The 25255-nt window shown below is 35.9% G+C and overlaps 1 protein-coding gene across 1 annotated transcript; it reads left to right on the top strand.

Annotated features, from left to right (window-relative positions):
- Window positions 1-11397: 11397 nt before the first annotated feature.
- On the top strand, window positions 11398-12564 carry LOC149814595 (agmatine coumaroyltransferase-2-like). The gene has a single exon (XM_089990399.1). The coding sequence runs from the start codon at window positions 11398-11400 to the stop codon at window positions 12562-12564; it is 1167 nt and encodes a 388-aa protein (XP_089846525.1).
- The last annotated feature ends 12691 nt before the right edge of the window (window positions 12565-25255 follow it).

Genomic DNA, 25255 nt, shown 5'->3' with positions numbered 1-25255 from the left:
CCCCATCTCTGGGTGACTTTGAACATGGCCTCCTTGAGGAAATTATGTGATTATATGCATGGTTGTCCAGCCTTTTATGTCCTTGGTACTTCGTAGGCACCCATGGGTTTCATCAAACCCAGGCTCACTCATGAGCTCTGTTTATGCTCATACCATACATTCTTTATTATCAAACATTTATCATATTATATGCACACATACCAACACAAAGGTTGCATACTCAATTCAATATTGAACGTGCCCCAATCAACAAACAACATGTGCATCCATTTATTTTTTCACAGTTCATGCCTTATGATGCATAGTACTCATTAACATATCTAACATATTCATGGTTGTCAATTATGATTGAACATGCAATGCATTCAGATAACATATTTATCAGTCCATAATCAAGTTTAAGCATCCATGATCATGCTGCAATAGTATAGAAAACAACTAGGTATTTACACATGGTAATATGTAAGTTGGGTCATTGTTAACCTGACTTTGGAAAATCCACCAAGACTCACATGATTTGATTTAACTCTCAAAATTTAACTGGGGTTTCCCTAACAGGTCAAAGACACAAGCCAAAAAATAGAACATTAAAGTCAGTTTTAATAAAATCAAGAAAATTCTAAGCTGAACCCTATTCAGAAAATTTTATAAACCAGTTTTTGTATTCTACAGAAAATCCACCAACTTTGAGAATTTTTTGGGACCTACTGTTAACTCTTTTTGCAAAACCCTTTTTACGAAGTCTTCCTCTGTATGTAAACTCTCACCCAGATTTTTTACAGAATTAAATAAGTAATTTTGATTTAGTTTTCTTGACTGTCAAAATAATTGGTTAAGATAACCCCGTAACTAGAGTCAAAAATAGTGTTTTATTAAAGAGGGCATAACTCCCTCAAAACATACTCAATCAGGACAAATAAAGAGGCTAAAGTCAATTCCCGGATGTGTACAATATCTCATTATTTTTATTTTCTTTTTTTAATTCATATTTTAGGAGATATAGATTTATTTCTAAAACTTATCACATTAGAAATGGGACAGTTTCGTAGTCAGTCCTGCTGTCAGGGTAAAAAACTTATGCTCTGCTGCAGAGTTCATTTTGGCATCAAAACTTACTCAAATAAGATACATAAGGGTTTTAAAATCAAGCCTCAGATGTGTAGAATATGATAGTGTCCTTATTTGTATTTATTAGACTCGTATTCACCGAGTTATCAAATTTTTTTTGAAACATGTTAGGTCCAAAACGTGAACAGCATAACAAAAAATTAATTATCACAATCCTTCATTAATCAATGTTAAATTTGGTTCAACATCTAAAAGTTCATTGATTATCATCAATCGATAAATTTTTCATAAAATTATCCTAAATAATATCTTATCATTGTTGAAAAACTCATAAAACTTGTGGGCTTTATAGTTTCTCCCCAACCTCTCATCAGATTAAGGTGATCTTGGTAGCAGTGGAAAGCTAATGTCCTTATCCGACTATTTCTTTTTCTTTTTTTAAATTTCAATGTAGGTCAGAAAATAACATATAACAAACGAAAAAGGCACAACCACCAATCTTATTCTATTTTAGTTTTTGAACTCAGAAACGGGAAACCTAGGTGGGTTTTCAATTCTGAGTCAAAACATGAAAGTTATAAGCATGTATTTCAGCTTTTCAACGACTATAAAAACACAAGTTTTTGACATTTGATCGGAGAGATACATATACAAGGATAGAGATTGTTTTACAATAAACAATCACACATTGGGGGGGGGGGTCGCATATATAAGAGGAAGTTCGCATGTACGAAGGGTGAAAAGGTCTTTTTAAATCTAAATATTTATTATTTTAAATATGAGGAGAATATAAAAAATTATAGGGTTTTTAGAGAAACACACCAAATTAGCTATGGTATGGTCATTTTTTCAGAATGAAAATATGGAAACTAATTTAAATAAAAATAAGATGCATGCTAGAAGATAAGTAACAACTTACTTTTAACAAATTCAAATGCACTCAATCAACTCAATTTCAAAGCAAATAATTTTCAAGATAACTTTCCAGTGATGCTGAGAAAACTCAATTGGTTTCATAACATAGTTTAAAATTTTCCAACAAACACAATCTGAGTATCAAATAACCACATCAACCATTAAGGCTAGAATGTCTCTTAAAATAGGCTTTGGAGCTTCAAGTGCTACAACGTGAAAATCGAAAGCTCTAATAATGTTCTCATGAGAAAAGGATCGAACTTCTACCTTGTCTAACAGGAACCACAATATAGAGGGACAACAAAGTAAAACATGAAACAGAAATTTGAAAACAAAATAAAGATATGGATGGGAATCAAGATGCGGTCAGGCAAAAGAAAACAAGGTCAGCTTCGCTAACTGGACCACCATCACAATAAAAGTACTTAATGAACTTCAAGTGTCTCAAGATAAATGAGCAAAATGAATGATGACCTTTAGCGCAGAAATTTTGTCACAAATGATCAATGGGATGCATAAAGAAACAAGGCTCAAGATCATGGAAAGTACCTATATTTCTCAAATTCATACACCGATAGCAAAATTCCATGGCATCCAACCAAAAATTAGAACAAAATACACATGCCTAATATGAAGTCAAGCATTTCTTCTTTTTCAAATTTTTTAAATTTTTGGTCCCCACCTAATATTAACTTGACCACCTAATAGAAAGTCTAGTTTTTTAAATTTTATTAAATTTTTTGTTAAGATTATATACGGAAAACCAATACAATATTTTCAAGTATTTCTTATTTTAAAAGAAGTTACATTTTTACCATGATATTAACATAATAAAAACACTTCTTTCGCAGATCAGCTTTTGTGTTTTATATTTTTTATGAATTTTATATAATTTTTGTTTTTTATATATAAATTTTTTTCCAAGAAAACTAAATTTTTCAAAATACTGCATATTTTTTTGTTTCACAGCTATTTTCTTAAGAATGAGATTTATGAATATACTTTACACAATACCAATGGTATTAAGATAAGAAGCTCAGCACCATCTCCTCAAGTCCGCATGAATAGGGCTAATGCCTAGGAGTGTGATAGGGAATAGGTCTAGTAAATTAACAAAATAGACTAGGTGAATTTGATATTAATGCATGTTATTCAAAATTTATATATATATATGACATTTTTATATTTTGCTACACGAATATTTACCCAAGGTTTGCTCCATAAATACCTTATTCTTCAATATTCTTGAAAGATTCACTCTCACTGGTACTTGTCCGAGAACGAGATTTGTGACATCGGTCTATACCATAGTGACTAACATAAATATTGCATTTTTTCGACCGTCAAAAGCTCGCAAGATTTTGAATTTTTTTTTTTAAATATCATGTTTTTTGGCAAAATCTTGGCAATAAAAAATAATTAATAATATACAGATTAATTTTTATATAAACAAATAAATAATTTTTTTAAATAGATGGTTTTTCATGATAAATAGCCATTAAAAACATAAATATCGTGTTCAAATTTCAAATCGCCATATTTATGTTTTGCTGAAAAATCATGATATTTTGAAAATATCACAAGAAATTACCGTTTTTAACTTTTAGGTAATTTCTTACGATATTATCACGAGATTTTCATAAATCTCGCGATATTTATCACAGATGTTTATACCATGTGTACAGATCTATGGATATATGCGTTCCAAAGCATGTGATGGTTCCTCAAGGTATCATTTTTGTTTTTTTATACAAAAATTACACGTGCGTGTTGCAAGATTGCTGAACAAATCAATCACAGGCGTTACATTGTGCTGCTTTCAAGATTTGCTTAAACACAGTTTCTTTACTTTTGAAAGAGTACAAGGAGTTTGTTAAAATATGTGCGTAGGAATAGGATGCTCATCCACAAATCAATCACAGCCGTTAGGCTCGGCTTGTTCAAGGATGGACTCCTTTTTCATGCTCGGCTCGTAAGAGAAGATGCAAACGGTTCGGATTTCGGATTCCAAAATATATTGGAGAGCTGGATCAATTTGGATTCGGGAGAACCAAAATTTGCACAATCCCATCCCTGAATCTGACACGTTTGCCACCCTACTCGTAAGCAGCTTGTTACAATCTATGCCAAACTTGAGCTCATTGCGAGATGACTTGTTTTCTACCAAAATTTGATTTTTGAAGTGTTCTTAGAATTTGATTGTGTGTATGCGCATGTGTGTTTTAATGAGACTACATGAGTTGATCGAGCCAAACACTCGGTGTTGACACTCAGCTTGAGTATTCTATATGAGCTACTCGTGACTCGGATACACAAGCTCACTTTATGAGTCTAGATGACTTAACGGGTGAGCCAAATGAGCTGAGCTCGTCTTGTTTGCCTGCTCTAATTGTGAAGCCAAATATACTTTTGGGGGTCTATTACTCAGGGTAAGACTTAACGGGTGGCTCGAGTCAAGGCAGGTTTCCCAGCATTAAGTGTGCTTTTGTGCAGCAAGGAAGGAGGGTCCGTGCTGAGCCTTCTTCTGCCCCGCCCCCACCCCCCATTTGTGTTGTCATTGCTGAAATCAGTTCCACTTGTCCCTTGTGTCATCACTATCTTTATACCCCTCTTTTTGTGCAATCATATTGCACCTGATCTGGACTCTTGGGATTTCTTTAATTTAAGTTATTTTGATCAAATCTGACTCTATATACATCTTTCATTAAGTGAAGATTGACATTTAAATCGCCAAAATCTTACTTTGAAAGGCAAGCTGGGGTCACCAGTTATTCAAAGCACCATTGGGTTTTGAACCAGCAACGTTTCACTACAAAAAGAAGTGAACTGATAGCTCTTACCAATCATTCAGGCCACCCATTGGTACCGAAATCCTACTTGTGGCCATTAAAAAACTACCGGTTGACAAAACACAACATTTGGTGATTTCCAATAATCGATTCTTATTAAATCAGCCATGCTGAATCCATCTGTTTCGTCAGATTTGTTCAAAACAATCTTGCATCATAAGAATTAAGAGAGGAGGTATGAATGAAGATGGGGGATGACAAAACACAACATTCGGATGATATCATATATGTCAGTGCCCTAAAAGGATTAAAGATATAAAAGTAGAAATCTATATGTCAGTGTTTTTCTAAAAGAAAGATTAAAAATGACAATGGTCTACTGTATTTCTTTCAATAATTATACGGATAATATGCTCACAGGTCCAGAGATCTAGCCGCGCTAGCTCTGCCTGCCTGCTGTACTGTATGCATTTAATGTATATACATGTATTGTCAGAAAAATATGATAATTGGAGATATTGTTGCTCTGCATGTGTTTTATTATAAGAGAAAAATAAAATTACTGTGTTTCTAGGCTTGTTTGGTAAGATATGGCCATCAAAAGTACTACATTTAATTAAGCTTGAAAGATTCGGTGGATACATGTTTGGCATCATATGAGATGGTGAACTTCCATAGGCTGGTCAGCTTGGTTTGTGTATTGCTAAAGTTGGTCGGTTAGGATTTTTACAATGATATTAACATGATAAAACACTTCTTTTGAAGATCAGCTTTTGTGTTTTATATTTTTATATGAATTTTATATAAGATTATGTTTTTATATATCAACTTTTTTACAAGAAAAACTAGATTTTTTAATATTTTGCAAATTTTTTCGTTTCACAGCTACTTTCCTAAGAACGAGATTTATGAATATACTTTACACAATACCAATGGTATTAAACTAAGAAAGATGTACGGTGCAAGGTCCACGGAGTAAATTAGCGATAGAAAAAGATTTACGGCTTCAATGAGAGTTATTCTCCACTGGATGGGGTCGCGTCCACACCCAAGCCTTTAAGGAGCACATCAGCGAAAGGCACCCGTGCACTTGGTGAGAGTTAAACCCGGGACAAAGGGGTCAGCACCTTCTACTCAAGCCCGCGTGAATAGGGCAAATGCCTAGGAGTGCTACGGAGTGTGATTGTGAATAGGGCTAGTAAATTAACAAAGTGAACTAGTTGAATTTGATATTAATGCATGTTATTCACAATTATATATATGACATTTTTATATTTTTGCCCAATGTTTTCTCCATAAAAACCTTATTTTTCATTACTCTTCAAAGATTCACTGTTGACTGTATCGGTATCTTCTCAGTATCATTTAGCCAACGATTCTGGGGAAATTGGCCGATACCGATATTCAAGTGAATCGTTCTGAATCGGTCAAAAATAATTTAAAAAATATTCCGTGTCAAACAGAATATGACACGTGTTAAAGCCATTAAATTAATAAGAAATATTAAAAAATTAATTGCAAGTATTTTTTACATTTAGTAAAAAGTAGTCAATTCAGGAGTAAAGCATATCGATCTGATACGTCCTATACGCACCGTTACCAGTGGCGGAGCCAGAAGTTTTTCGTTGAGTGGGCAGACTTCGGGTCTCGAGGACAATGCTATGGTCTTGAAGGACGATCCATTTATTAAGATCAGTGGCAGAGCCAAAAAAAAAATTTGCTAGAGGAACAATGTTCGTGGAGAGATAAAACTTAAATAAGCCTTTGAATTAAAATAACAATTGTTATAAACACAAACAACTAAATTTATAAACATAATAAGATAAAACCTTAAATTGTACTTTTAAACTAAAATAAAGATTGTTCACCTAAGAAATACAAACAACTAAATTCATGAAAATTTTACAATTGACATCTTCTATTTTTCATATTTTGAAAACAATTCATAATTGCATCATCACTGATGGTATCAAATGTCTCTTTTTCTATGTAAGTAATCAAAGCATCATTGATCCATTCATCTCCCATTCTATTACATAGTCGACTTTTGATATTGTTCATAGCTGAAAATGCTCTTTCAATACTTGTTGTTGCAACTGGCAAAGTTAATGCCAACTTAATCAATAGATACACATGAGAAAATACAATGTGCTTTTGAGTTGCTACCATCATCTCTGCTAACTGTGCTAAAGATTTTAAACTTGAAAACCTATGATCTCCAAATTTTATGGAGGCTTATGGGAAATATGACCCACAAGGCCTCAAGAATCAAATTTTTAGCAAGATTCTTAAAGTGAATACTATATATGATATTTTTCATTTAGTAATTTTGAAAACCTGATATGAGTGACCTGTGTGTTGAATGAAAACAAAGCATAGATATTTATTTGTCAAACTAAAATTAAATCGTGCCCAAAACTTTGTAAATTTTTTGCTTGACTGTTGGATATTAGTGGTAGAAAGGTGTAACTTGAGATGAATTAAAAAGATGATTGAACCTATAGAAAAGTGGTTCAAACAAGGAGCTCAATTAGGTCCTACCATAAATCACATCATATATCCAAGACAACACAAAGTGCACATCATACATCTCAGACCTACAAACAGCAGTTATTAAACCACACCAGAAGCATGTGCATGACAAAAAAATACATCTGATGAATTATCTTGGTGAAATTGATTACTGAATCAATTAAATTTCATCCTATACCTTATAGAAAACTCAGTATATCCCCTTTTTCAAATAATGTCCAAGTAAAATCTGTTAGTTTTCAGAAAAGAACAAACATGAAAGACATTGAAAGTAATAGGAAAATCAAAGGGTATTTGGAAACTGGTGGTGTTTGATTACCTTAGATTGAAAATAACAAAGTTTTTAAAATCTCAATGTGAAAAAATTTAGACCTCAAACTCTCATATTTGTAGTCAGGTGTGTGGGAACCCAACTCAAATACAATAGAGTTGAGGCAACTATGGTCAAAACCATTATATTGCTACTAAAATGATAATATCATGAAATTTTGAAAATATCATGATATTTCAAACTTTTGGTAAAATATTATGACATTTAGGGAACACCATAGAGCACACGTATAATACCTACATGCTTAACTCATTAATTTAAGATGGCCATTATAAACACTATTGTTACAATTAAAATAGCACTGCAGAGAAAGAGAGAGGTCATATTTCTAATATGATCATCTTTTTTAGAGGTTGGAACTACCTTAATAGAGATCCAATTAAACTCAACGGCAACAAATCCGCGAAACTGTTGACTGTGGTGGATCATCATGATGCCTCAATTCCCAAGTCCCGACTAGACGGTGTCAGCTAACAATCAACCATCGTAGATATGTCATACTAAATTGAGACACACAACACACACACGGATATAAAAAAGTCGATTTTTCTTCACATTATTATGACTCCACTCTCTCTCTCTCTCATATCCATCCCCTTACAACGAATTACCTGCAGGTGCTCCAAATCCTCCTTTTTCAGAGAAAGACATGCTCCAATTCTTATGCTTACCCTAAAAACTAAAGAATATAAGCGTGAAACTAAAAAATCAAGCAACAAAGAAAACAGAAAGACAAAGGACCATCTTCCAAAGTAGAGGAATATCAGGACAGAAACCATAAAGCTGAAAGCCAGATCCTACCAATTAAGCAGTCAGTTTGGTTAATATGTAGCTTTGCTCATCTAGGTTTAGTTATAGCACTAATCCGTTTAAAGTTGATTCATCCTTTGAGAGAGAGAGAGAGAGTTTGACCTTTCCTTTGATCTCAACTCCTCTATAAACACCTACACCTACCTTTTATCTCTCTTTCTCTCTGTTTTAATTCTTTCTCTCTCTCTAAAAAAAGGAAAATCATTCCTCTCTCATTTTTATAATATTCCATCCATTCTGTCCCCCTCCTCCCCAATTTACCTGAATCCACCCGTAGGCCTCCTCTGTTTCTCCCGTTTCACCACCACCCATCAAAACCCTAGAAAACCAAAACACCAAGAAATCACCCACGAGGAAGAGCAGTACACCCACACTCCAAAAATTTAATTCCCCCATTCAAACCCTAGGAAGATTTTAGGATATGGGTATTGGCAAAAACTGCAAGGGATCCATCACCAAGACCTCCTCCTCCCCTCCTGTTACCACATTTGGGTGTTTGAAGAAAGAAAAAGAAGAAGAAGAAGAAGAAGGGGAAGAGAGAGAGATACCGACCTGCTTTAAGCCTTCAACTGGCGGTCCGGCGGTCCGGCATGACGACGGACGGCAGTGTTTCACGTCAGCACCAGTGGTGGAGCCAGGGGTGGGCATGGGTGAAGCAGCAACACAAATGAAACAGTGAACAATCCCTAATTTTTTGAAAGGTCCCGACTACTGACTCGGTGGGCACCGAGTCGAGTTGACTCAGCCGAATCTCGAGCCGACTCGGTTTCTAATTCTGGGGTGGGCGACCTCCCACCCATGCCCACCCCTGGCTCCGCCACTGACCGTTACTCACAACACTGGTCTAGACCATGTGTACGGATCTATGGATATATGTGTACCAAAGCATGTGATGGTTCCTCAAAGTATCAATTTTTTTATACAAAAAGTGCACATGATCATATTTAAATCAAAGCAGGTTATATGTCTCCCCCCCCCCCTCCCCCCAAGACGGTCGTTAGCTATATCACATGTTCGGGGGTCCCAATGAGTGCCACGTATGTAAGCACATGTGGCTTGTATCCCCATGTTTGTCAGAATTAGTTAGCGTCAAAGTCTGGTGTGGTTGCAAAGACTTAAGTACCCTTTCCTCCATTGGTGCCATAAAAATGATGATTCTAGAAAAGGAAAGGTTACAAAGACTTAAGTACCCCGAAGATGGTTATTTAAGACCCAGTCCTTGCACTGTAGGATTATCCGAGAAAGGAATCCCCCCTGAAGAAGGCCATGAACATCAACCCTCTCTCACTCTCTCACTTCTCTTTCTGCCTCTGTGCACATCCAACACACGATCCTACACTGCTCCATCAAGCACCGACTGACCTGCACACTACCTCTGTGCACATCCAGCAGACGATCCTATATTGTAGCATGGTTCAACTTGATGAGTTGTGGAGCCTGATTCAGAGTTTTTTCCCTTACAGGAGGGGGGTCCGGGGGCTCCCCCCGGCATGGGTCCCTCTTTTAACTGTCGAAAAAGTGCAATAAAGTGTTTTGTTTGATCATGACGCTCATATGTTTCCTTCGGTTGTTTCTTGCTCGAGGTTTTCGTAACACCCTTTCCCGTGATTTTTTGTTTTTTTTTTTTGCTATGCGATTTTCGTAAATCGCTACTCGATTTAGTGATTTTCTAGGGTTTTTTTTACTACGTGATTTTCGTAAATCGCTACTTGATTTAGCAATTTTCTATTTTTTTTCGCTACTCGATTTAGAGATTTACGAAAATCGCATAGCGATTTCCCATTTATTTTCGCTATGCGATTTTCGTAAATCGCTACTTGATATAGCAATTTACGAAAATCGCATAGCAATTTGCCATTGATTTGGCGGGGAGGTGGGTCCTGTCATAGAGCACGGCGTCGGAGGTCGAGATGAGGACCTCGCAGTGCCAAGACTTGAGTGTGTGAACGCCTGTGTTGAGCAGCGTCAGAGTGGCCTGGAAGGCATAGCCCTGATCAGAAGTATTGTCGATGTAGGGGCAGACAGATTGTACTTTAAATATTCTGTTGTAAGTGTACTGGAGGAAGATTTTGTTGTAGGTGTCCCTCGAAGGCAGTGGAGGGGTCGCCGCTGTCGGTTGCCCACTGGACGAGGGCAGCATTCTGACCACTGCTAGCAGAAAGAGGACGACGATCACCATCGGATCGTCAGCTCTTTGCCTCCCTTAATACAGTGTTTCACGGAAAAGGAAAAAGAAGAAGATGACGACGAAAAGTTCAAACAGAAAAGAAAGAGATAGTGTTTCAGGTTTGTTTCGCTATTTGGACTTTGAAGAGTTAACATCATCCTCGAGTTTCTGGATGGAGGATATTTTTTTCCTTTTTTCGAACCGTCGTTTCCCTTTTTTTGAATGGAGGACTTTTTTATCATTTTTTCGAACCATCATTTCATGGCGAGAATAGCAAGAAAGGGTACTTAAGTCTTTGCAACTGCACCAGACTCCGACGCTAACTGATGCTGACAAGCATGGAGATAAGAGCCCCATGTGCTTACATACGTGGCGCTCATTGAAACCCCCCCCCCCCCGAACACACGATGTAGCTAACGGCCGTCTTCGGGGGAGAACACACGCCACCCTCTCTATTTAAATGATGGGATCCGTGTTATTTGCACTTAAAGTATATTGATATCAACCAGTCTACAAGTAAACCTGTTATACAATAACACCACCACCCCAAACCCCCTTTTATTTAAATACCATTGAGTCTCATCCTCACACCGCCATTGCCCTAGCTATTACCCCCATATCCCTCCTCTTCCCAAACAAAGTAAAGCTAACAGCTGAAATGAACATCAAGAGAGAGAGCTCTAAGGCTCTTGAAGCCAAGCTACCACACCCCAACCCACCCTCCTACTGACATCTTCCTCCCTCTTAGTCCCTTTGATACCGTTAGCATCGACACCCACATACCTATGTTGTATGCCTACAGACCACCCAACCCTCCAAACAAGCTCATCAAGCAAGGCCTGTGCGAGGCTCTAGCCGAGTACAGAGAATGGGTTGGCTGGCTCGTCTACGACGATGCAGGCCAGCGATGTATCCTCCTTAACGACGAAGATGTTCGCTTCATCGAAGCCACCTCAGAGTACCCTCTTGGCAACTTGGGCAATCCTTCTCCTGACTACCTGGACTTGCACCCACCCATCGACGGCATTGATGAGCTGGCCCAGGTGCAACTCACTATGTTCGCTTGTGGCTCCCTTGTAGTGGGCTTCACCATGCACCATATGATCGCCGACGGCTTCTCTACCAGCAATTTACTTGTTGCATGGGGCCGAGCCACGCGCGACCTTCCCATGGAACCTCTTCCCTTTCACGATCGCTCCATCTTCGTCCCCCGCAATCCTCCAAACTTCCAATTCGAACACCGTGGCGTTGAATGTGTCGAACGCCACGGTCGCAAACAGTACTCCATAATTGCAGACACCATCGTGGTGCACAAAGCACTTCTCTTCCGAGTTTCTGGTAAAACTCAAGACCAAGGTTCTGTTGACAGTCCATGTACCAAGCCTTACACTACATTTGAGTGCCTTATGGCTCACCTATGGAGGAAGATCGCTCGAGCAAGAGGGCTTGATGCTAAGGCGACCACCAAGATCAGCATTGCAGTGAACGGACGTGCAAGGATGACCAATCCTCCTGTGCATGTGAGTTACTTTGGCAACTTGGTGCTGTGGGCTTTGCCTCAATCTAAGGTGGAAGACCTCCTGATCAAGCCGATGAGCCATGCAGCTAGGCTCATACACGATGTCGTTGCGCATGTCAACAACGATTACTTCTGTTCATTTATCGACTTCTCGAGCTCGAAGGAGAAGATGGAAGGGCTGGTTACCTGCACAGATAAGAGTGAGATGGAGTTTTCTCCAGATTTTTTGGTGAATTGTTGGTTGAGGTTCCCTTTCTATGACTTGGATTTTGGTGCAGGTTGCCCTTATCTCTTAGTGCCTTCGTACTTGCCAATTGAATGGTTGATGATAATCTTCCCTTCCTTCACTGGCAAAGGAGATATCGATGCCCTTGTGTCCCTCTTTGAGAAGCAGATGGATTCCTTCAAAGATAACTACTATTCACTGGACTAGGACTCGGAAAATCAGAGTGTTTATCTTTATTAAACAATGCCCAAGATTTTAAGGGTTTTTATATCAAGATGGGAGTATTATCGATGTTTACATGTATGTAGGCAAGCTGTGATTAATGGGTTTGTAATTGCCTAATGAGATCTTGTCTTTGATGGGTTTTTATTTATGAAAAATACCCTTATTGTATGACAAATATGACATGTTTTTCGAAATGCCTCAAAATTTCTGCTATTCCCCCATGTCTAAAATCTTAAATACCCAACTTCATTATGACCATTTTAACCCTCACTTGTGCAGAACCGATAAAGTTCACATGATATAGCGCTTCGCTCCTTGGGTAATGAAATTGCCACTTAAAAAGAGTTCTGCAAGTTTTTTTTTATGGACATCACGACGGTTGCATAAAATTATGTATAAACTTCATGTTAATCTCGAACTTCAGAACATTGCACATAACTGACAAAGTTTGCACATGTCATGAAGTTTACATAAAATTATGTGCAAACCTCGTCCTACTCACAAACTTCGAAACATCGCACATACCTGGCAAAGTTCACACATTGGTCACGAAGTTCACATAAAATTGAGTGAAATAATTTAGTATAAAAATTAAAACACCATACCCCAAGAATCTTTTTGCATAAGTTTTTTGGGTTCTTTGTAGTTCCTAACTAGTGGTCCCCAACTTGCTTCCCGATGACAACTATTTTAGCGAGATTTCATTCTCGAGCATTCCAGAATCATCGATGGTGATTTTTTTTTGTAAGCACATATTTAGGTTGAACCAATTATTTTTTTTTTAAATTAACACAATTTTTTTTCATTTGTTTCGATGATTCGTATGCTCCTTTTTTATCCTTCAGTTCTGTTTTATAAATGGTGTAGATATCGTATAATAAACATGGTATGTTGGGCACAATGTTTGATTTTTTTATTGTTTCCTTAATTATTTGGGTTTTTGTCATATGTCTTTATTGCCCACATGTTTACTTATATTATCTATATTTGTATTATAAAAAAAAAAAAAAATTTTAATACGCTATGCAAACTGAGAAAACTATATCGAAGGGGTCCACACCCGAATCATCGTCTACTGTTAGAGTATAATAGAAAAAGCTAAAGAAAAAATTTATGAACTCGGTCATCCTTTGTACTATGAAACAAGGAACTTGCTTGACACGTGGATAGAGAGAGACACATCCAATGCCAAGAGTTTGTGTGTCTGATACTTTTTATGAGAAAATCACCCATCGTAAACTCAAAAAATTGCACTCAAATACTCAGCAAGAAATACAAAGAAAGATTGCCAAACAATAGCTAGTTGTTTCACAGTGGCCCATATCCAAAAAAGAATGTGTACAAAAAGTTGAAGGGTTTATGGTTGCAATCTTGTCTCCTATCCTAAAAGCATCTAAAGAGGGATAGGGTGACTCAGTGGTAAAGAAGAGTGACCCATAGTCTTACTCTGATGTTGTTATGGACATGAATGCTCAAATAGAAAAGGCCGGAGATACAGCCAGCTACAGTGGCAATGGTGAGATAAGGATGGAGGTACCTCACAAAGGGGAGGATGAGAAATCTAAGGTTGAAGTTAATGTGAACCATCCTCACAAAGTGGATATACCCTAGGGTCGTGTGACTAGATAGGATGCTAAGGGCAATTTTCAGGCTAAGCTAGAGAGTGTATTAAACAATCATAAGGGAGATTATCCCAACGAGTCCAATGTAACACCCCAAAATTTTAACTTGAATGGTATGTGTACTGATGCAACATGTCAGTAGTGGTGTTTGCTCTTAAGATATAAAGACACTACTTTTATGAGGAACAGTTTGAAGTATTTATTGATCATAAGAGCTTAAAGTATATGTTCTCCTAGAAATATCTGAACATGCAGCAAAGGTGATGGCTGAAGTTCATCAAGGTCTACGAGTTCACCATTTACTATCACTCGAGAAAGGTGAACGTAGTGGCAAACTATCTAAGTGGCAAGGCAGGTGGCACCTTGGCCAGTCTAGTTGGGATAGGATGAAGATTACTGAAATATTTTATAAAGTGGAAGCCTTTTGTCAACAAGCATGGGGCTATCAAGTTTTCTACTATGGTTGTCCAGCCCGAGATTGTTACAAGGATCTTTGCAGCTTAGAAGGAAGACCCTTAGTATAACCAGTTCAGGGCACTCGCTCAGCAAGAACTCCTCTTTTTGAATGAAAGAGGATGGTAGTGTATGGATGGACAAACGATTTTATGTGCCCAGTGACATGCTGTTAAGGGCAGAGTTGTTAGATGAGTCTTAGAAGACCAAGTATACCATACACTGTAGCAACATGAAAATGTTCCAGGACTTATATCATAAGTATTGGTAGAACTACATAAAGCGAGATGTGACCGAATATGTTTTGAGCCCTTCAGCAAATCAAGATTGAGTACTAAAGATTGAGAAAAATGTTGGAGCAGATAGAGATTCTGCAGTAAAAATGAGAGGATATCACGATGGACTTTGTGGTGGACTTACCTAGAGCCCGTAAGCAATACGATGCTATATGGGTGGTAGTAGATAGACTCACAAAATGGGCACACTTACTACCCATTCAAATCAGTCAATCCCTGTAGAGCATAGTTGATTTCTATGTCAAGGAGATTGTATGATTACATGCAGTTTATGTCTCGATCATCTCTTATTATGACCTATATTTTACCTCGCAGTTTTGGAGACAATTGCAGTAGCCTTTGGGTACTAAGTTGAAGTTTAGTACCACTTTTATCCCCAAACTAATGGTCGGTCTGAGAGGACCGTATAAACTCTAGAGAACATGTTATGAGTCTATATGTTAGAATAAAAGGGTGAGTGGGACGTGCACATAGTTTTGGTTGAGTGTGTGTATATTAATAGCTATGACACAAGTATTGGGATGGCTCCTTTTGAGGCATTGTACGGATGACCTTGCAGATCATCAGTGTACTGGGATGAGGTTGGTGAGCGAACAGTTGATTCCCCAATTGTTCTGCAGTACTACACTGAGCAAATACAGATGATACGTGACAAATTGTGTATTGTGCAATGTTGGTAGAAGAGCTACGCAGACCAAAGACATAGGAAACTTGCATTCGAGGTGGGAGATTTTATAATTATAAATGTATCCCCTACTAAGAGTATGTTCCAATTTAGAAAGAAGGGCAAGTTAAGTCCCAGGTTTGTTGACACTTTTGAAATATTAGAATGAGTTAGAGAGGCCACATACCGCATAAGACTACCTCCACATTATTCACATATCCATAATGTCGTCCACGTATTTATGTTGTGCAAATACGTTTATGATTCATCTCATATTATTTGCTATGAAGACAGATATTAAGGAAGATATAGGAGAAGCCGATAGAGATTTTGGATCGAAAGAAACAGGTGCTTAGGTCCAAAACCATTCTTCTTGTCAAAGTGTGTTGGAGACATCATGGCATCAAGGAATGTACATGAAAACTAGAGGCGAGTATGAAAAAAAATATTCCAATTTGTTTGATTAGACCTTGTACCAAATTTTGAGGACGAAATTCTTTTAAGAGGGTAGGATGTAGCACTTGTAATTTTTCTCTAATTTTAAATGAATAAAGATGTAGTTTTATTATCAATTTATACATGTAAATATTTAATTAAATTGTATTTGAATCTCATATAGTTTTTAATTTATGGATTTTGGATCTGCATCTAAACCTCATTATTTTGATTCAGTATGTGATTTGATTTAATTTATGGATTTGGATTCTTAATTAATTTGTGGAATTGGATTTAATTAGTGACATTTGAATCCAATCTCATTTGGATTGGACCCTAAGTGAGATGCCACCTAGGTGGGCCCCAATTGGACCCAATTGCCTATATGGCAATGTAAATAATTTAATTAAATAAAAACTCTAATAGGGTGGGACGTCCCCACCCCTCTCTTTAACATTTATTGAACTAAATATAACAAAGTTAAGAATAAAAAAAGAAAACAAATAAACAATACATAGTTTTCCCAAATAGGTGGGAGTCCTAATGGATTTGTAGACTTTATGAGAAGTCTCTTGGAAATTTTTTAGTATAATAAAAGTTGGACTCTCCCTTCCCACAGGAGTTGGAGAGAGAGAGAGAGAGTCCTCTTTCAATTGGGTAGAGGTGTAGAAGGAAGGAGAAGGAGGTTGGGGAGGGGGCTTATATTAAGTCCCGCTCACACACCCCTCTCATCTCTCTCTTAATTTTCTCTCTCTATTCACACCCCCTAGGAGAAGATTCTCGGTGGTGTAGCAGCCATTGAAAGTGGTTTTGGAGGGAGGAGAACACGGTGGCAGAATTGAAGTCATATTACGCCTACTGATTTTGGTATTCTACACGATTTTCAGGTAGGATTTCATTTACTTGTATGTGTTCATAGCACCAAGGGTGCATATGCATGTCGGATTAAATTTTTAGACTTGTATTTTGGATGTTCTCAATTTTGAACATGTGTTTGGACTGATATCCCATGATTTTGGAGGGCTACGATTCTCCGAATGGATTTTTAACAAAAATGTTTTCTCAGAAAAACCTTAAATCATGTTTGTTCTTCGTAAAAATCATGTTTGATATTTTTAAATCATGATGGATATGTATTTGATATGATCAACATGTATAAACTTTATTTAAATTGATATTTATGGTTTTAATTAAAACAAATTTTGAAAAAGATCGAAAAAACCCAAATAGTGAAAATCGTTTTGGGGATTCAGGGTTTCTTTTTTGAAACAATTGGGTTAATGGTTTTTTGTTGTTATGTTTCATGGTATGATTTATATACTATATGATCTTGACTGTATTCATATTAGATGCATGATTTTATGTATGACTGGATTTATTTTCATAAATAAATTCATATAGATCATACCAATTAGGGCTTATGAGAGCCTTTTTTAGAAAAGTATGATTTATATGAGTTTATTTATGATTTGTGTTCGATTGATTCAAAAACATCCTATAATTTATTCATTATGTTAGATCTGATATATATGTTTTTGATTTGTATTTGATTCAAAATTTATTTTTATTTTTTCAATACGTATTTCAAGTTATGTATGCTTGTCTTTTAAATAAACAGTTTATTATGTGTTTTGGTTTTGAGTTCATGCATTGGATTATTTTGTATACAGCATGAAATTATGTATATACATATTTAAACTAATATTGATCATATTATGATGAGTTGAACCATGAAAATCCTATTTATGTATTTTGTTTTGTGAAAAATATTGATTATACATGGTTTTCAGTGAAAATAACATGTCATGTTTTCAAGAGCAGTCTCAGAAGAAATTTTGGTATGATTTAAATTCTCAAAATTTAGAGAGAAGTTCGATTTAAATTAGCAAGTTTTTAACTTACACACCTTTTAAAAACTTTATCATATGCCCAAACGGTTTGGCTAAAAAATTTCAAATTTTAGAGAGAAGTTTTAGACTTATAGAGGAAGTCACAAAAAATATTTTGACACTGATTGAGGTTCGGATGAGAAAACATAGCCTACGAAAGTTAGAATAGAATTTTTGTCCTGACAAAAATTTTGTATTTGACTATGCTCTTGTTTATTTTGTTTATTTTATTTATTTTAATTTATACCATATTTATGACTGAAATTTTTATGCATATTAGATTATATGTTGATGAACTTTAAATAAAATTTTGAGTTGGTTCAAAAAACATAAAATTTTTAAAGCAATGCTTGTCCATGAACCTAAACAGGCAGTACTCTATAAATTTAATTCACAACTTGGATCGGGTTTCAGACATGTCCATTAATTTCTCTTATTTGTAAAGTTGATAAATTGATTCTTCTTCAAAGGGACTAAACCAGACAGCTCTATTCAAAGAATAAAAAAACTAGTTTTGGTAAATTATTTATTTCTCCCTACTCTGAACTCTGATTCAGTCAAGGTTTATGGTCGTGTTTAGCTAACACATCCGTTCATCGATTGTTAAATTTTTAGATTTTTTCTTGATGTAATTTGACTGTCATAGAATTTATACTGACTGATAAAATTCAGATGTTGCAGTTTCAAGTTGGAACTCTTGTGGTACATGTGTCCTGGTTTTAAAAGAGAACAAATTGGATAAGTCTTGGTTCTAGAACTGAGCCAGGTGGACACACTAATGGTTAGAGACGAGTGTGTATATTTTGAATGATATTTATGATGTGTCATTTTATGATTATGCATATGTTGAATGATATTTACACATTTAAATGCATGCATGATCTATTTATGTGCTTACATGACTATGATATGCAACGTATGTTATGATATGAGTTATGTGCATACATCATGATGATTTATTTTTATTGTTACATTCTATGATATATGAATTACATGATGCATGATTGATTGCTCTTGTATGAGCTCACAGTTCAAGAAACCGATTGATGGTTGAGAGCCCAAATTGATGTATTGCATATACTCATGTGGATGTACCCTGTGTGTGTATAGGACTATGAGGATGGGGTCAAATGATATTTGTGTTGTAAGGCATGTGTGTGGCATACAATCACATGAGATTCACTCAAATATGAGCACCAAATTATGAAAATATATTATTGACTTATAGCCTTAATTAAAGATAACCTCACATTGGACGATTCTTGGTACCTGAAAAGGGGTATAGAAATTTTTTAGATCTAGCATTCTAAGTCTATCTTAGAGAGGGCAGAGGGTACAAGCTTCTGAGACATTGCTTTATTTGAAGAGTGAGGTGTCTCCTTTGGTTCCCCAGACCCAAGGGTGAGGATGAATTAGACTACCGTATAGCCTTGGTGGTTGTTTCTTTGACTTGTAGAGTCTTTTCACAAGATCGATCATGTTTTATGCTAACATTAGGAGATTTTTTCTCAGTTATTAATCATTCTTCTTTTGAGTTGTCATTCAGTTAGTCATCTAGGTTATAATAAAATATATAGCATAATAAACACCCGAATAGTCTCGACCGGATGAAGAATTTCTTCTGAAGGTGTCTACAGGATTAAGCAAGATAAATAATTAATTAGATTATTATGATCATGATACATTATGCAGTTATATTTATTTTACTAGTTTTGTTGAAAGTATGCCAGTGATGTTATGATATTTAATGATAACATGATATGATAAGTGTTTTTTAAAATTAATTGTTGTTGAGATTCAGTTGAATGTCTGCTATTATGTGTGTGTTGTTATTGAATACATGCTTATGTATGCTTAGTGTTATATTTTTTAGGGTTTTTTCATTTTGATTTTTTATTATATAATTTATTTTGTGAATGCATGTTAATTCTATTTTTTTTCTTATATATGATTTAGAATTTAGGGTTTTATATTTTAATTCCTTATTTTTTAATCTATTTAGTGAGTGCATGTTAAATAAGATTTTTTTCTTATATATTATTTAAATTTTAAATTATTATTCATTTTTTAATAGATGAAGAAACCTAGACTAATATCATCACATACATCGATGTAAGAATCTAAAATGTCTGCTGAGTCTTTAAGTATTTGTTACATCATATTGACAATGCAATATTGTTTATGGTAACTAACAAATTATCGATGCATGTTTTTTAAATGCAGTAGCTAGGATGATGCTTGGGCTTCATTTTTTGTATGTATATTCTAAATATAGATATTTTGTAATTAATTTGATTTTAACATTTATTCTTTCAACAATATGTAAGATGCATATATTATTAATGTAGAAAAAAATATAAAATTTTAGAGATGATGAAATGATAGGTGCTAAAGGAATACGCTAGAGCTTGAAGAAACTTCAGGTTGAAGCTTAGGATAATCCACAAGAGCACATAATTGCACGTCCAACGAACACAATAGTTAAGTTGTGGCTAAGTAGTTATGGAATGAGCAACTACTACTTTCTCTCTATATATGTATATATATAGGGTACTTTGGGCGCACCTATCCCCACCTAATTGAAAGGCTAATTTTTCAAAATTCTTAAACTTTTTGTTGAGATTAATTATATACGGAAAAGTTACATTTTTACCATGATATTAACATGGTAAAAACACTTCTTTAGCAGATCAGCTTTTGTGAATTTTATATAATTTTTTTTATACATCAAGTTTTTTCCAAGATGAACTAGATTTTTTAAAATACTGCAAAAAAAATTGTTTCACAGCTATTTTCCTAAGAACGAGATTTATGAGTATACTTTACACAATACCAATGGTATTAAACTAAGAAAGATGTATGGTACAAGGTGCACCGAGTAAACAAGAGATCGAAGAATAATTACTGCTTGGATGAAAGTTACTCTCAACTTGGCCAGGCGCCACTGGATGGGGGTCACCGACACCCAAGCCGCTACGGAGCACATCAGTGAAAGCCATCCGTTCCCTTGGTGGGAGTTGAACCTGGCACAAAAGGTCCGCATGAATAGACCTAATGTCCACTGTATTTCTTTCAATAATTATACGGATAAACTGCTCACAGGACGAGAGATCCAGCCGCGCTGGCTGTGCTTGCCTGCCTGCTGTACTGTAAACATTTACATGTAATTTCAGAAAAACTCGTCCGTGATTGCATAACTGGCGAGCCAAGCCATTAGCAGCTGATTTAGCTTAAACGAGTAGAGCTCAAACACAAGATGTTCTGCTCAGTTTGACTTGGAAGAGCTCGCATATATATATATATATATATATATGTGTGTGTGTGTGTGTGATAGGGTGTTCCGGGAGCACCTACCCCCACCTAATAGAAGGTTTAATTTTTCAATTTTTTAAAGTTTTTTGTTGATATTATATTTAGAAACCAATAGAATGTTTTTCAAGTATTTTTTATTTTGAAAAAAGTTACATTTTTACCATGATAAAACACTTCTTTCGTAGGTCAGCTTTTGTGTTTTATATTTTTATATGAATTTTATATAAGATTTTGCTTTTATATATCAACTATTTTCCAAGAAAAAATAGATTTTTGAAAATACTGCAATTTTTTTCGTTTCATAGCTGCCTTCCTAAGAACGAGATTTATGAATATACTTTACACTTGGTGAGAGTTGAACCTGGGACAAAGGGGCCAGCACCTTCTCCTCAAGCCCGCGTGAATCGGACAAATGCCTAAGAGTGCTACGGAGTGGGATTGTGAATAGGGCTAGAAAATTAACAAAGTGAACTAGTTGAATTTGATATTAAAGCATGTTATTCACAATTATATATATGACATTTTTATATTTTGCTACACGGATATTTTCCCCATGTGTTCTCCATTAAAATCTTACCGAGAACGAGATTTGTGACATTGGTCTAGACCAATGTTGTCAGTGGTATCTGCCTTGTATCGTTTGGCCAACGATTCAGGTGAATCGGCTGATACCGATACTCAGGTGAATCATTTCTGAATCGGTCAAAAATAATTAAAAAACTATTCCATGGCAAACAATATATGACACATGTTAAAGCCATTAAATTAATAAAAATTATCAAAATTTTAATTTTAACTATTTTTTACATTTATTAAAAAGTAGCAAACTCAGGAGTGATTCGAGTGAAGCATATAGATCTGATACGTCCTATACAAGCCGTTACTGACAACACTGGTCTAGACCATGTGCACGGGTCTATGGATATATGCGTACCAAAGCATGTGATGATTCCTCAAAGTATCAGTTTTTTTAAAACAAAAAAGTGCACAATGATGGGATCAGTGTTATTTGCACCTAAAGCATATCGATATCAACCAGTCTACAATAAACCTCTTATACAATAACCAAGTAAAGCTCACAACTGAAATGAACATCAAGACAGAGAGTCTAGCTCTTGAAGCCAAGCTACCACACCCCACCCAACCCACCCTCCTACTGACATCTTCCTCCCTCTTAGTCCCTTTGATACCGAAGCAGGTTATATGCCCCCCCCCCGAAGATGCAGGTGTGTGTTCGGGAGTCCGAATGAGCGCCATGTATATTAGCATGTAGGGCTCTTATCCCCATGTGTGTCAGCATCACTTAGCGTCAGAGTCCAGTGCGGTTGCAAAGACTTAAGTACCCTTTCCCACCATTCTCGTCATGAAACGACGGTTCGAGAAAAGGATAAAAATGTCCATCCAAAAAAGGAAGGATGCCATGACACGATAATTTGAGAAAAGGACAAAAATGTCCTCATTCAGAAAAATGAGGATGATGTTAACTCTTCAAAGTCCAAACGTTTCGTTTTTGCCCTAAGCAGTAAATGATGCACCATCTGTTGTAACAAGAGTTCCCTTTGATGATGCACCCTTTGTTGTCGTCTGCTGCCGTCGGAACACCCTTTGTTGTCGTCTGCTACTGTCGGAGCAACCTTTGTCGTCGTCTACGCAGTGAGAGCATCGTTGTCACCATCAGCTGCATCTACCTTTTGAGTGTTTCTCCTCCACTATCGGATAACCAAAACTCATGTCATTTTGGTGAGTTTCGTCTAAGGTTTCGTTATGTGAACAAATTGATTTGCAAATCTGAATGTTAAATCTTACAACTTGTACTATTCATGCTAAATAACACCTATTTTTATACTAAAATAAATCGATTGTACCTATCCACCTTTTTGGCATCGAAAAATAGTTAGCATGATTTGTTCTTATAAAGGTCAAACATTACAACTATATGTACTTATGAAGGCTAAATTTCTATAATAAATTATATGTTGGAATGCAGCAATGATTTATAGATTTAATGTAGTAGCAATTTGTATGTTCAATGCAGTAGCGATTTATATGTTCGATGCAGAAACAATTTATACATTTGAAGAAGTAGATATGTGTATTTATGATTTATAAAGTTACTACGATTTGTACTTAAGTTTGCTAAATCGTACAGCAATGTTTAGTTATGAAGCCCAAATATTACAACGATACATACTTATGAAGGGTGTGATTTCTACAACGATTTGTAAGTTTGAAGCATGAACGATTTATACATTTAAATCAGTAGCAATTTGTATGTTTGAAGCAGCAACGATTTATATGTTCGATGCAGTAGCGATATGTATTTATGAAGTTATCTCGATTTATACTTAAGTTTGTTAAATCTTACAATGATGTTTAGTTATAAAGCCAAATATTACGACGATTTGTAATGTTGGTGACTGTGTAACGAATATGATAATTTGTAATAATATATACTTGGGGAGGCGGTTGTAACATATAATGATGCAGTTGAATGTATGTGTTGTGCAGGTTAGCAATTACTAAAATTGGTAAGACAAGAAAGCCCCCACTGTTCAATGGGATGACTCTTGAAGAAATTATTCGTCAGACCGATATGTATGAGCGTTATAAAACATACCAAAATATAATGAAGATTGAGAATGATAAAGATAGTGATAAGCATTGGAATTGTATAATGCGGAGCATTATCCATCAGATATTTAAGATGAAGGGCAAAGGAAGAAGGATGAGGAAGAACTAAAGATAAATAAAAAGAAGAAGGATGGTGAAGAGAAGAAAAAGCAAAGGAAGAAGGAGGAGGAGAATAAAAAGCAAAGGAAGAAAAGGCAAATGAAGAACGAGGAGGAGGAGGAGAGGGAAAGGCAAAGGAAGAAGGAGGAGGAGAATGTAAAGTAAAGAAAGAAAAGGCAAATAAAGAACGAGGAGGAAGAGTGAGAAAGACAAAAGAAGAATAAGGAGAAGGAGGAGGAGAGGGAAAGGCAAAGCAAGAATAAAGAGGAGGAGGAAGAGAAGGAAAGGCAATTGAAGGAGAAGAAAGAAGAGAAAAAAAGGCAATTGAAGAAGAAAAAGGAGAAGGAAGAAGAGAAGCAAAGGCAAATGATGAAGATGGAAGATGAAAAGCAAAGGAAGAAGCATCAGGACGAGGAAGAGAAGTAAAGGCAAAGGAAGGAGAAGGAAGACGAGGAAGAGAAGGAAACGCAAAGGAAGAAGAAAGAGCACGAGGAAGAGAAGAAAAGGCAAATGAAGGAGAAGGAGGATGAGGAAGATAAGGAAAGAGAAAGGAAGAAGCAAGAGGAGGAAGAGAAGGAAAAGGAAAAAGAAAGGAAAAAGTAGGAGTAGGAATTGAAGGAAATGGAAATGAAGGAAGTAGTAGAAAAGCAGAGGAGGGAGGCGAAGGAGTGAAGGAAGGAAGAAGTACAAAAGCAGAGGAGGGAGGCGGCGGAGTGAAGGAGAAATAAGAAAGGCAGAGGAGGAGGACAGAATGAATGGGGAACAAGATAGGCAAAGGAGGGAGGAGGTTGTGTAAATGATGGAGCAATAGGAAAGGCAGAGGTGGGAGGGAGGGGATGAAGAGGAGAAAAGCGTGATCAAGGCACATAAATCAATCTTGTCTGTTATGATTTATTGTCATAGGCATTATTATGTATAGCGATTATTGTGATAGCGATTACTATATATAGCGATTAATGTGATAGTGATTACTATGTATAGTGATTACTATGTATAATGATTATTGTGACCTATGTATAGTGATTACCGTAACAACGATTAGCATGTATAGTGATTACGTAAAGATTTACTGTGATATGTATTATTATGTATAACAATTACTGTGATAGCAATTACTATGTATAGCGATTACTGTGATAGTGATTACTATGTATAGCGATTATTGTGACCTATGTATAGCGATTAGTACGTATAATGATTACTTTGATATCAATTATTATATATACGATTACAATGATAGTGAATATGCAATGATTATTATATATAGTGATT

The sequence above is a fragment of the Nuphar pumila genome, chromosome 15, assembly GCF_984573655.1.
Source record: "Nuphar pumila chromosome 15, dmNupPumi1.hap1.1, whole genome shotgun sequence".
Lineage (NCBI taxonomy): Eukaryota > Viridiplantae > Streptophyta > Magnoliopsida > Nymphaeales > Nymphaeaceae > Nuphar > Nuphar pumila.
Note: the sequence above shows the minus strand (reverse complement) of the source record. Positions and strands in the feature narration are given on the sequence as shown.

Bases quoted from the DNA above. Each gene is read 5' to 3' on its own strand.
- LOC149814595 (XM_089990399.1), top strand. From the start codon at position 11,398: ATGTTGTATGCCTACAGACCACCCAACCCTCCAAACAAGCTCATCAAG.